This window comes from Tribolium madens, unplaced genomic scaffold (assembly GCF_015345945.1).
Source record: "Tribolium madens isolate multiple individuals breed KSU strain unplaced genomic scaffold, Tmad_KSU_1.1 Scaffold_71;HRSCAF=194;Tcas5.2_LG6, whole genome shotgun sequence".
Lineage (NCBI taxonomy): Eukaryota > Metazoa > Arthropoda > Insecta > Coleoptera > Tenebrionidae > Tribolium > Tribolium madens.
The window spans coordinates 8,602,651-8,614,705 of NW_025401041.1; the positions used below are offsets into that span (position 1 = coordinate 8,602,651).

The 12,055-nt window shown below is 33.8% G+C and overlaps 2 protein-coding genes across 2 annotated transcripts in view; both read left to right on the forward strand.

Moving 5' to 3' along the window:
- Positions 1–7,206, forward strand: part of LOC123008506 (serine/threonine-protein kinase BRSK2) — an 11,093-nt gene extending 3,887 nt beyond the window's left edge. The window contains exons 2-12 of the mRNA XM_044404337.1: positions 409–503; positions 564–649; positions 698–838; positions 888–1,254; positions 2,914–3,113; positions 3,164–3,519; positions 3,568–3,870; positions 5,501–5,667; positions 5,714–5,900; positions 5,952–6,115; positions 6,162–7,206. Of these exons, the coding sequence (XP_044260272.1) occupies positions 409–503; positions 564–649; positions 698–838; positions 888–1,254; positions 2,914–3,113; positions 3,164–3,519; positions 3,568–3,870; positions 5,501–5,667; positions 5,714–5,900; positions 5,952–6,115; positions 6,162–6,389 (2,294 nt within the window). The 3' untranslated portion in view covers positions 6,390–7,206. The remainder of the gene's footprint in view (positions 1–408; positions 504–563; positions 650–697; positions 839–887; positions 1,255–2,913; positions 3,114–3,163; positions 3,520–3,567; positions 3,871–5,500; positions 5,668–5,713; positions 5,901–5,951; positions 6,116–6,161) is intronic.
- Positions 7,207–7,532: 326 nt separating this feature from the next.
- LOC123008952 (codanin-1) overlaps positions 7,533–12,055 on the forward strand; it is a 9,757-nt gene continuing 5,234 nt past the window's right edge. Inside the window, exons 1-2 of the mRNA XM_044405025.1 lie at positions 7,533–7,758; positions 7,807–9,393. Of these exons, the coding sequence (XP_044260960.1) occupies positions 7,672–7,758; positions 7,807–9,393 (1,674 nt within the window). The 5' untranslated portion in view covers positions 7,533–7,671. The remainder of the gene's footprint in view (positions 7,759–7,806; positions 9,394–12,055) is intronic.

A 12,055-nucleotide genomic window follows, 5' to 3' on the forward strand; every position in this document is an offset into this window, starting at 1 on the left:
AAAAAAATGAAATCAGATTTAGTTTCCAAGTTTTTAACAAAAAATACATTTAGAGTCAGATTTAGTCAAATTTCTTGCATTATTTTAACACAATTTCGCGAAATTTGTTAAAAACTAACAAAAATGACACAAAATAAATTTTTCTGATTCATTTTTTTAACACTCTTTTTTGATACAACAAAAAGTTGTAATTTACTAAAAACTAAAACAAATCAAAAAAGACTCATTTTTGGAATAATCTTATTGATGCATTAATTGGACGAATTTTTTTATAGTTGGGTATGAATAAAAAACAGATCAGATTTATTAATTTTTGTATTTTTTTTTGATTTGACATGTTTAAAGCCCGACCCGGAGCATTTGAGAGGGCTTTGAACTATATCCTGTGTACAATTTATTATATTTTAGGTCTTGTCAAACTGGGAGTAAACTGCGTGACCGGAAAAAAGGTCGCAATCAAAATAATCAACCGTGAAAAACTCAGCGAAAGCGTCTTGATGAAAGTAAGTCCAAATTTGAATTTCCCTTCAAAAAAAAAAAAATAATAATACAAAAAATTTCAGGTAGAACGTGAAATAGCCATAATGAAACTTATCGACCACCCCCACGTCTTGGGCTTGACCGACGTTTACGAAAACAAGAAATATTTGTAAGTTATAACCGGAATCACGTGGCCACCCCTCACCCCCTTTTCCAGGTACCTAGTTTTAGAGCACGTTTCCGGGGGCGAACTTTTCGACTATCTAGTGAAAAAAGGTAGACTAACTCCAAAGGAGGCGAGGAGGTTTTTCCGCCAGATCATTTCCGCCCTTGACTTCTGCCACAGCCACTCGATTTGGTGAGTTTTTGGATCAAGGTTGTCCAAAATTTCGATTTTTCGTTTTCAGTCATCGGGACCTCAAACCGGAAAATCTCCTCCTCGACGAGAAAAATAATATCAAAATTGCCGATTTTGGAATGGCGTCGTTGCAGCCAATGGGGTCCATGTTGGAGACAAGTTGTGGGTCCCCCCATTATGCCTGTCCCGAGGTGATTCGGGGGGAGAAGTATGACGGGAGGAAGGCCGATGTGTGGTCTTGTGGGGTTATACTCTATGCCCTTCTAGTGGGGGCTTTGCCCTTCGATGATGATAATTTAAGACAATTGTTGGAAAAAGTGAAAAGGGGGGTGTTTCACATACCCCATTTTGTACCACCCGACTGTCAGAGTCTTCTAAGGGGGATGATTGAAGTTAACCCGGAGAAAAGACTAACGGTAAAAAATTTGTTTTTTTTTTATACCGGGTGTGGCATTTTTTATATTTCTTCGCCTACCGACTTTATTATTAAATGTATGAAAATAATTTTTTTACTTAATTGTATGGTTGGCAAAACTGGATTCACAAGTTTTTTTTGATTTTTTTTTATTCTTTATATTTTTTATGATACTGGATTAAATGAGTCACTTACATTTTTCAAAAAAAATTGAGTAGTTATCAATTTGACAACTAATAAAATGTCAAAAAATTAATTTTGTACTTTTCTTAATAAAGTGAGTAATGTAATTGCAATGTTGCCAATTTTTCAGCTTTCTGCGTAATTTTTTACTTAATTGATTTTTGGACATGTTTTAATAAAAAAAAAAAATAAGATTTAAAAAAAATGTATTTTTTTATATCGGGTGTGGCATTTTTTATATTTCTTCGTCTACCGATTTTATTATTAAATGTACGAAAGTAATTCTTTTAGTCAATTATATGGTTAGCAAAACTGCATTTACTAATTTTTTTTTAATTTTTTTTTATTCCAGGGTCGTACTTGACTTTTTTTATGATAGTGGATTAAAGGAGCCCTTTACATATTTAAAAAAAAATGAGTAGTTATTAATTTGACAGCTAATAAAATGCCAAAAAATTAATTTTGTACTTTTCGTAGTAAAGTCAGTATTGCTTGACGCGTCATTCTTGATACACCCTGTATACTTAATTGAGAAAAAATTGCAAGTTGTCAATTTTTCAGCTTTCTTAGTAGTTTTTTACTTAATTGATTTTTGGACAAAAATTAAGATTTTTTTAAAAAAATTTGTAGTTTTTTATACCGGGTGTGGCATTTTTTATGTTTCTTCACCTACCGACATTATTATTAAATGTACAATAATTTTTTTACTTAATTGTATACATAATTGGCAAAACTGCATCCACTATTTTTTTTTTTTATTTTTTATCATAAAGAAATTAAGATTAAAAAAATTTTTTTTTTATACCGGGTGTGGCATTTTTTATATTTCTTCGCCTACCGACGTTATTATTAAATGTACGAAAATATTTTTTTTACTTAAGTATATGGTTGGCAAAACCGCATCTACTAAATTTTTTTTGTTATTCCAGGGCCGTACTTGACTTTTTTATTACTGGATTAAAGAAGTCACTTACATATTTAAAAAAAATGAGTAGTTATCAATTTGACAACTAATAAAATGCCAAAAAATTAATTTTGTACTTTTCATAATAAAGTCAGTATTACTTGACGCGTCATTGTTGATACACCCTGTATACTTAATTGAAATAAAAATGCAATATTGTCAATTTTTCAGCTTTCTGAGTAATTTTTTACTTAATTAGTTTTTGGGCAAAAATTAAGATTTTTTAAAAAAAAATTGTATTTTTTTTATACCGGGTGTGGCAATTTTTATATTTCTTCGCCTACCGACTTTATTATTAAATGTACGAAAATAATTTTTTTACTTAATTATATGGTTGGCGAAACTGCATCCACAATTTTTTTTTGAATTTTTTTTGTTATTCCAGGGCCGTACTTGACTTTTTTTATGATACTAGATTAAAGGAGCCTTTTACATATTTCAAAAAAAAATGACTAGTTATCAATTTGACAACTAATAAAATGCCAAAAAATTGCAATGTTGCCATTTTTTCAGCTTTCTGAGATCAATAAGCACCCATGGGTGACAGCAGGCGGTAAAGGTGAGCTCGAACTCGAATTGCCCATGATGGAAGTGGTCCAAACCCATGTTTTACCATCAATTGAAGCCGTCGATCCTGACGTTTTACAAGCTATTTGTAGTCTCGGTTGTTTCAAAGAAAAAGAAAAATTGATTCAACACCTACTAAGTCCAAAGTAAGTCCAAATTTAGTTTTACAAAAAATTACAAAACATTTTTTTTTCAGCCACAATACTGAAAAAGTAATTTATTTTCTTCTCTTGGAGCGCAAGCGGCGTCGTCCGGCATACGAGGACGACACCGAATCAATCCTGAGGATGCGCGTATCCGAAACGTCGGATCCTCCAAAAAAGCGCATTGACACGTGTCGTGTCAACGGCCAAAGTGGCCTCCAATTCGGCCAAATCAGCGAGGGGTCCCCCTTGACCCCCCGGCGCTCCCACTACAAGCGCCACCACGCGAGACGCAGCCCCTCGACCGGAAGCACTCACAGTAGTCTCGGGATTCACTCCCCCACTCGATCATCGGGCGCCTCGAGCCCAATTATGTTCAATAGTACGACCACGCCCCTCAACACACACTGTAACTCCGCCCATTTGTACTCAAATAGCGCTAATTGGTCGCTTACAGCTGGAATGTCATCACCGGTGCAACGCGCCCATCGCTCATCCAACACCCACGTGACGGTAACTCCACCCCCGGCCACGCCTACACACCATCGGGCCAATAGCAGTGGCGGAACGGCAACGTCCTCCGTATTGACGTCACCGGAAAGTGATAGTTTGGGGGTGGGGCCACCGTCGATTCTCACAGCGATGACTCCGCCCGGTTCACCACATTCAACGGCGACGAGTCACCACTGGCGGTCTAGGCTTACTACGATCAAGAATAGTTTTCTGGGATCGCCGAGGTTTCATCGCAGGAAATTGCAAAGTGAGTGTGAGTTTTTTGGTTTTTAGAGCATTTGAGAAAGTGGACTAAAAAATATAAAAAAAATGTGGGTCACAATTTGAAAAAAAAAAGTTGGGTACGGTCCTGGAATGAAGGGACACCCTATACGGATCAAAGAAATTTTAGTGAATTTATCTTTATCAGTTATATGCCAGGGCAAAAAATTGCGGTTTTATTCTCAATAATAAGCCAAAAACAAGACCAAAACTGATTTTTGGATTCACCCGGTATACTATAGCCTAGTTTCAAACCCACAAAATCGTTCAAAAGTTCTTGTACGGAATTAAATATAAAAAATTTGAAAAAAAAATACACAATGAAACAGAAAAATGAAAAATTTTTGATTCTTATGTGAAATGAGTTTTATACAGGATGTTCCGTCTAAACCCCACATTAGAAGTATTAGGAGTTGGAATAATCGTATTTATTTGAAAATTAGTACATTGCGATAATCCATTAAGTCCTCCTAAATGAAAATATTTTCAAGATAGCGGTACTTCCGGTTATACCGGAAGTCGGTCTCAACTGTCTTATTTTAAATGGAAAGTTATATTTTTATTGCGTTTTTGGATTAATCGAGTTATTTTAAGGAAGTTTTCATTAGCTTTCCCTATACCTAAATTTAGCTGTTTTTGAAATATTTGGAGTTTTTCAAAAATTTTTGGATCTGCACTTACCACTTCAAAAATCGGTAACTCTGCCATTTTTTAAGATTTTGGATTCGTTTTTTGGAGTTTGCAAGAGAAGGCTTAGATGTTTCTTCTGGGAGTTTTCAAATTTTGAAAAAAAATTAAAAACCCCAAAATTTTAAAATTTGGGGTATTTCATTGAGAAAAATTGAGTTATGGGTATTTGAATTTTTACAAACCTTAAAATTTTAGGATTTGTTAATTCTCTTTTTAAAATTTGAAAACACCAGAAGAAAGATCTAAGTTTTCTCTTTCAAACGCCAAAAAAACGAATCCAAAATTTGAAAAAACGGCAGAGTTACCGATTTTTAAAGTGGAAGGTGCAGATCCAAAAATTTTTGAAAAACTCCAAATATTTCAAAAACGGTTAAATTTGGGTATAGGGAAAGCTGATGAAAACTCCCTTAAAATAACCCGATTAATCCAAAAACGCAGTAAAAAATATAGCTTTCCATTTAAAATAAGAAAGTTGAGACCGACTTCCGGTATAACCGGAAATGCCACCATCTTGAAAATATTTTCATTTAGGAGGACTTAATGTATTATGGCTATGTACCAATTTTCAAATAAATACGAATATTCGAACTCTCAAAACTTCTAATGTGGGGTTTAGACGGAACATTCTGTATACTCGTTTTCAAATTAATGTGCATCGAAATAGTCGCTGAAAGGGATCATTTTAACGTGGCACCCATGCAAAAGTTCAAACAATCCTAATCTCAATCTTTCTTAAAAATTATTTTTATTATTTTTTAAATAAATGTAAACCCCAGGTAGCAAAAAATAATTAAAATTAGCAAAAAATTTGTTCTGAATGACATTAATGACACTTCTTGTGTAAATCAGCCTTTAAATTAAAGATGTATTTAGACTTCTACAACCTACTTGATGCACATTAATACGTCACGTGATTGATTTTTTAGCATCATCAGAGGAAGTGCATTTGACACCGGAGTCGTCGCCAGAGTTGACGAAAAAATCCTGGTTTGGGAGTCTGATGACGACTGAAAAGGACGAAACGTTCACGATTTTAGTCAAGGGGAAGCCACTAGCGACGGTCAAGGCCGACCTAATCCACGCATTTTTGTCGGTAAGGAAGAAAACTGTAATTTTTGTTTCTTGATTTTTTTTAACAGATAGCCGAACTGAGCCACTCCGTATCGAGTCCAATGTCATTCCGTGTGGAATACAAGCGGGGAACCACCGGTCCCGCCATGTTCCAACGCCACGTCCGATTCCAAGTCGATATTTCAACAATAACAAAACAAGTTGGTGACAATGCAAAAGAACACCTCTACGCCATCACTTTCACTCTCTTATCAGGCAAGTTTCCGGTCTATTTCCCCCACCCACATACTGAAAAACCCGTTTCAGGAAACATCCGGCGTTTCCGGCGCGTCTGTGAACACATCCAGGCGCAAGTGTGCACCCGGAGACCTCCCCCCAGCCCCCGCGCCCAACGCAAATTCACCACCGAGCTGTCGGAGAGTTCGAGTTGTGGCTCCGATTCCAGCGAGCTGTATCTCAACGCCCGACAAGTATAACATATTTTTTCTAACGCTCAAACCAACTTTTTTCTTTCAGTTGAATGTTTTACAACTAGAAGGGAGCGATTTGGAGAGCGAATGTAGTGTTTTTGATGTGCGCACTGCCGTGAGGGAGGTCTCAAGGAGGGCCTCCACCAATAATAACACGGAAGGGTGCGAACAAAATACTCCGGGGACTCCCAAAGCCGTTCGGTCGAATTCGGAAAATACGGATTCGTGCGAGAAAACTTGTATTACGACCATGTCGGGGAGCTCTATAGCGTAATTGAGGGCAGGGGTGGCCAACGACTGCTTTATTATTATTATTATCAGGCCACTGGTATTGTTATTATTAAAAAAAAAAAACACTATTTAGCGGATTTCAGCAGAAATATGTCGACTCAAAAAATATAGTATCAATTTTTTGTCCAAAAATGACTTAAGTTGGCAATGCCGCCATTTTGCCACTACTGTTGCGCCTTCTAGTCACTTTTGTTCTCTTTCGGCGAATTGTTATAACGTTGCTTTTGTAAATATGCTGAAAGCTTATGTGATTTTGGATATCGTTCAGTGTAGTTGTATAAATTGTTAAAAAATGAAAAATAAATGTCAAAAACTAACCCCAAAAAGTGCGTAGTTAGGTGAAATTAAAGAAACTAAGACATTCTGTATATAACTACACTATACTCAAGCTGAGTCATATTTCCCCGTTTCAGAATCAACCAATACGACTTATATATAAAAAATTGTATTTAGAGAAATTGCCGGCCATATTGTCAACTAATATTTAGGATAGGTGATAACATTTCAAGTCATTTCGATTTTTATGTATCGACATATCAGGAGCTCAATATTTGTTATGTTGTGACAGTTTGAACGGGGACACTTTGTACCTTTGTAAATAAATTCAATTCTCGTGTAAATTCATTTAAAAACTCATTTTTCTATTGACTAGTTTTAGTTCAAACACACTGTTTTTGTTTTGTGGTTATGCACACATACGTTAGTGTTATAGTGAATTATTTTATATAACAAAAAGGAAACTAAAGTGAATATAGTTATGTGTAAGTGCTTGTAAATAATATTGTGATAAATAAATCAATTTGCACAATTTGGGTTGGTATCCTGTTCCAGAACGTATGTCTCACCTACACTGTTACCCTTAATAAAATCATTATTAAAACACCATAAAGAATAAATCGAAAATTGTAACAATGTCCTTGAGACGTTATCAATGCCCAATTTCAGTTAATTTCACACAAATTGGTTTTAAATCACATTTAAAGACCGACATTTGTTCAAAAAATGACAGAAAAAACGTCAGGCACTAGTTACGACACACGTCAAAGAAAGTGTCACTTAACCCGACTTGTTTTATTTATAATAGCACAGAAAAATATTACATAAGCTCGTTGTTACTAAAAACCACTTTGTGTTTCATTATTCAAGAGAAATAATTGACAAATTTATTAATTTTGTGTTGTTTGATTTTGATAATTTGACATTTGACAGAAAAACACCACAATGTCAATTAAATTTCTTTTGTAACCCAAAAATAGTCAAAAACCATGGCTGAAACTCTCCTAAATCAAGCATTATCACCCGATTTCGACCCCAAACCGTTCATCAAGTGGCTCACAAGCCCCAACTTGCAGGTATTTCACTCCTCACCTAACCTCACTTTAGTGTCAATCTCATTTCAGGGGGCCCACAGCGCCCATTACCCGTGCTCTCGCAGCGATTTTATCACGTTTTTTCTCAATTACGTCCACGAGGACATCGGTAGTGCTCTCAGCGACCGCAAACCCGACCCCGAAGACAGCAAAAGTAGCAACGAATTGAATCGCTCCCACAGCTTCCCCCTCGATTTAAGCGCGGAATTGGACAGTAGCGTTGCTAGTAGTACCCCAAAGATGCTCAAAGTGGGGTCGGATAGTAGTGTTTTGAGTCACATGAGCCCCATTTCGCCCATTCAAGGTTTCTCACCCAAAACTCTCTGTTTGGGGGATTTCCTGGTGAATACGCGGAAAGTTAAACGGAGGATTAAACCCACGAATTTGACCCAAAACACCACCGGGTTTCACAAGTCGGAAAATAGTTTTAATTTTAGCGGAAATGAGGAGTTTCCAAGTGGGCGAAGTTTGTTACTCGAGGAGAGACTGAAAGTGGCTTTTTCACGCAGTCCTAGGGCTTTGACTCGAGTGTCAGGGGGCGAAATTCAAGCCGAATTGAGTCAAGTCACTCATCGGTTTGAAATTGACCGAATTGTTCAATTTTATTGTGTTTTAATCGACGATTTTGTGGTTAATATCACGAGCGAAATTTATTTTTTAATCTCATTGCTTTTAAAAAAACAATTTTTGAGTAATGATTGGGGAATTGCGGTTTTGAGTGATAAAATAACAAGTTTCTTGTTTAATTCAATTCACAATGTTGTGTATTTTGCGAGTAAATCACTGGAAAAACAGGGCCGGATTTTGCGTAATTATGACAATTCAACGGTTCGGTTACTAACCGAAAATAACCGATTGTGTGAATTCGCGCCGACTTTGATCCAATCATTGCAACAAATTGTAAAACCGGACCGAATTTCCGAAATTGAATCGTTTCAAAATAACATTTGTTTTAATTCAGACACTGATAATCGTCAAAATTTCCCGAATGATTTATCATTTCATGCGTTTAAAAAACAGCGTGATTTATTTTATGACATTTTGCGTGTGTGGGAGCAGCACCATCTAGCGTCCGGTTTTAATTATGTGGTGAGTCTTGGCGGGAAAATTCAAACACTTTTGAGTCTCTCCAACGAACCCACGAATTTTATTCATTTCTCGCGCTTGTTTAAAGCCCAATTATTGACATGTCGCAATTCGGATTGTGACGATTTTGTGACAAGTCTCGATGTGGATGCTGAAAAACTGAATAAACTGAAAAATCGGTGTGTGACGAAGGAGACTTGTCATGGGTTGAATTCGTTGCCGAAGTTCAGCGAAAGTGAGGAGTTTTACAGGGATTTTATTGTTGTGGGGGCGAATTTTGTGTTTAATCGACATTTGGCCGATGCTCTTATTGAGGAGATAATTGAGTTGAATGAGAGTTATTTTAGTAATAATGAGGAAGAGGGTGAGAATAGTGTGGATTTGGTGACGAAAAAGTCGTATTATTCGTGTATTAAATCGTTGAGGATTTTGGCTAAGTTTTTGGGGTTTGTTGAGTCGTTGCCGTATAAAAGTCAGTGTGGGGGTTATTCGGAACAGTTGATGACCACGCATTTGAAAATACGAAAACAGGTGAGTGGAAAAATTATTTTTTTTTTAAATTTTAATGTGCTATTTTTGCACGTTTTAAATGTTTAAGTACGATTTTGGGCTTAAAACTTATTTTTTTGTGATATTTAGCTAAAAACACGTTGAAGAATCTACAAATTTCATTGAAAATTACTTAATTTTTGCTTTTATCGAATTTTAATTTTATAAATATTGTCAAAAACAAAGGAAGAAATTGGTGTTATTTTTGCCTTTTTCGGAAAGGAAGAGGAAAAAAAGAGAAAAGAGGAAATTACTAAATTAAGTCAGAAATGGTGCTATTGTACCTTTTTTGAACGTTAAAAGACGTTTTTAAATCATAATTTGTTTTTTTTGCAACATTTTGCAATATTGAACCGAAAAAGACTTTGTTTTAGTTTTTTTTGGGCTTTTATTAGGTTTTTTGGTCAAAAATCGAGGTTTCTTTTCTCAACTTGAAATTTTTCAAAACTGCGAAGAATGGAATCAAAAAAAATACAAATCATTTCAGCACATTTTTTAAAATCTAAAAATTAAAAAATAATTTTTCAAAATAAGGTTCAATATTGTTAAATTAGAGCAATAAACGTCTAATTTTCGCTTGCCTTTAGCAGTTTAGATTTTTTTGTTCGTTTCTATTATTTTAGAGCACTTTTACTTTTAATATTACAACTCTCAAAATTTAAAGGTTTTTTGCTAAAACACAGTGGAAAATTGCTAAAACTTATTATTTTCTATGAATTGATCAGCGTTTTTCAGTGAGAAATCTTGTCAAAACAAAACCTAAAGTAGATGTTTTTATTGTTATAAGAAAGATTTTTGTCAAAACAAGGTTCGAATTTAGAATTTTTTACCTAGAGACTAGCGAAGTTTGGAATTTTGATTTTATTTTGGGGCGACTTTGCGTTTTTTGGTTGAATATAGAGTTTATTCGTCAAAAATTAATCAAACAATTGCCAAATTAAATCCAAAATGGTGTTATTTTTTACATTTTTTTTGAGTGTTAAAGCACGTTTTTGTGTTAACAACTTAGTTTTTTTCAGAATTTTGATAAATTGCACAAAAAAAGCTACGAATTAGGTCGAAAATCATATCAAAAAAATAATTACTAAAATATATAATTTATGCTTTTTTCGAGCAATTTAGTACGTTTAGTACGAATTAGGTCGATTAGGGCTTTACTATTTTTGCACGTGAAAGTGTGTTTTTACGTTAAAAATTCAAAATAAGGTACAAAATTGCTAAATTAGATCTAGAAACGCTTAGTTTTATGAATTTAGAGCGTGTTTTTTTTATCGAGAAACTCACCAAAGTTAAAAATTTCGAAACGCAATCTAAAAAAAAAAAATTCAAAACCAAGCCGAAATTGCGTTAATTTTGTTGGTTTTTATGAATTTAAATCGTTTTTTTCTCAGAAATTTGTAAAGTTGATTCAAAATTTCGTTGTTTTTTGTTCGTTTCTATTAATTTAGAGCGTTTTTAATGTTAAAACTTACAAAATTCAAAGGTTTTTTTGCCAAAACAAAGTGAAAAATTGCTGAAACTTATTATTTTCTTGCCAAAACAAAACTCAGAGTAGGTGTTTTTGTTTTTATAAATTTTAATCGTTTTTTTTTACTGAAAAACTTACTCAAAACAAGGTTCGAGTTTAAATTTTTTTACCTGAATACTTGCGAATTTTGACGTTTTTTTGGGTGGATTTTGCGTTTTTTGGTTGAATATAGAGTTTATTCGTAAAAAATTTATCAAACAATCGTCAAATTAAGTTTAAAATGATGTTATTTTTACATTTTTGAAGTGTTAAAGTAGGTTTTTGTGTTAACAACTTAGTTTTTTGTGGAATTTTGATAAATTTGAGCCGGAAAATCTGCGAACTAGATTGAAAATTATATCAAAAAAATAATTACCTACTAAAATAATCTTGATACTAAAATTCACAAAATTTAAAGTTTTTTTTGCCAAAACAAGTGGAAAATTGCTGAAACGTTTTTCAGCGAGAAATTTTGTCAAAACTAAGCCTAAAGTAGGTGTTTTTGTTTTTATAAATTTTAATCGTTTTTTTTACCGAAAAACTTATTGAAATTGAAAGATTTCAATAGCACGTTTTTATGTAATTTAATTTTTGCGGAATTTTGCTAAATTGAACCGAATTAAGTCGATAATCATATCAAAAAAATTACTAAAATACATAATTTATTCCTTTTTCGAGAAATTTAGCACGATTTTAGGGAATTAGGTCCATAAGGGTTTTATTTTTTGAACGTTCAAGTGAGTTTTTAAGTTAAAAATGTAATTATTTTTCAAGATAATGTAAAAAATTGCCAAATTAGATCTAGAAACGCCTGATTTTTGTCTAGTTTTATGAATTTAGAGCATTTTCTATCGAGAAACTTACCAAAGTTAAAAAAATGGATAAGCAATTTAAAAAAAAAAAAAATGCAAAAACAAGCCGAAATTGCGTTGTTTTTGTTAGTTTTTATAAATTTAGAGCGTTTTTAATGGAAAAATTCATAGTATTAAATTGGATGATTTTTGTCAAAACAAGAAACTGGCAATGTGGAATTTAGACGTGGAAAATTTATATTTTTTCGGGGAGATTTTGCGTTTTTTGGTCTAAAATGCGAAATTTTCTCAAAACATAATTAGTAAAAAGTTGATGTTGGTGAAA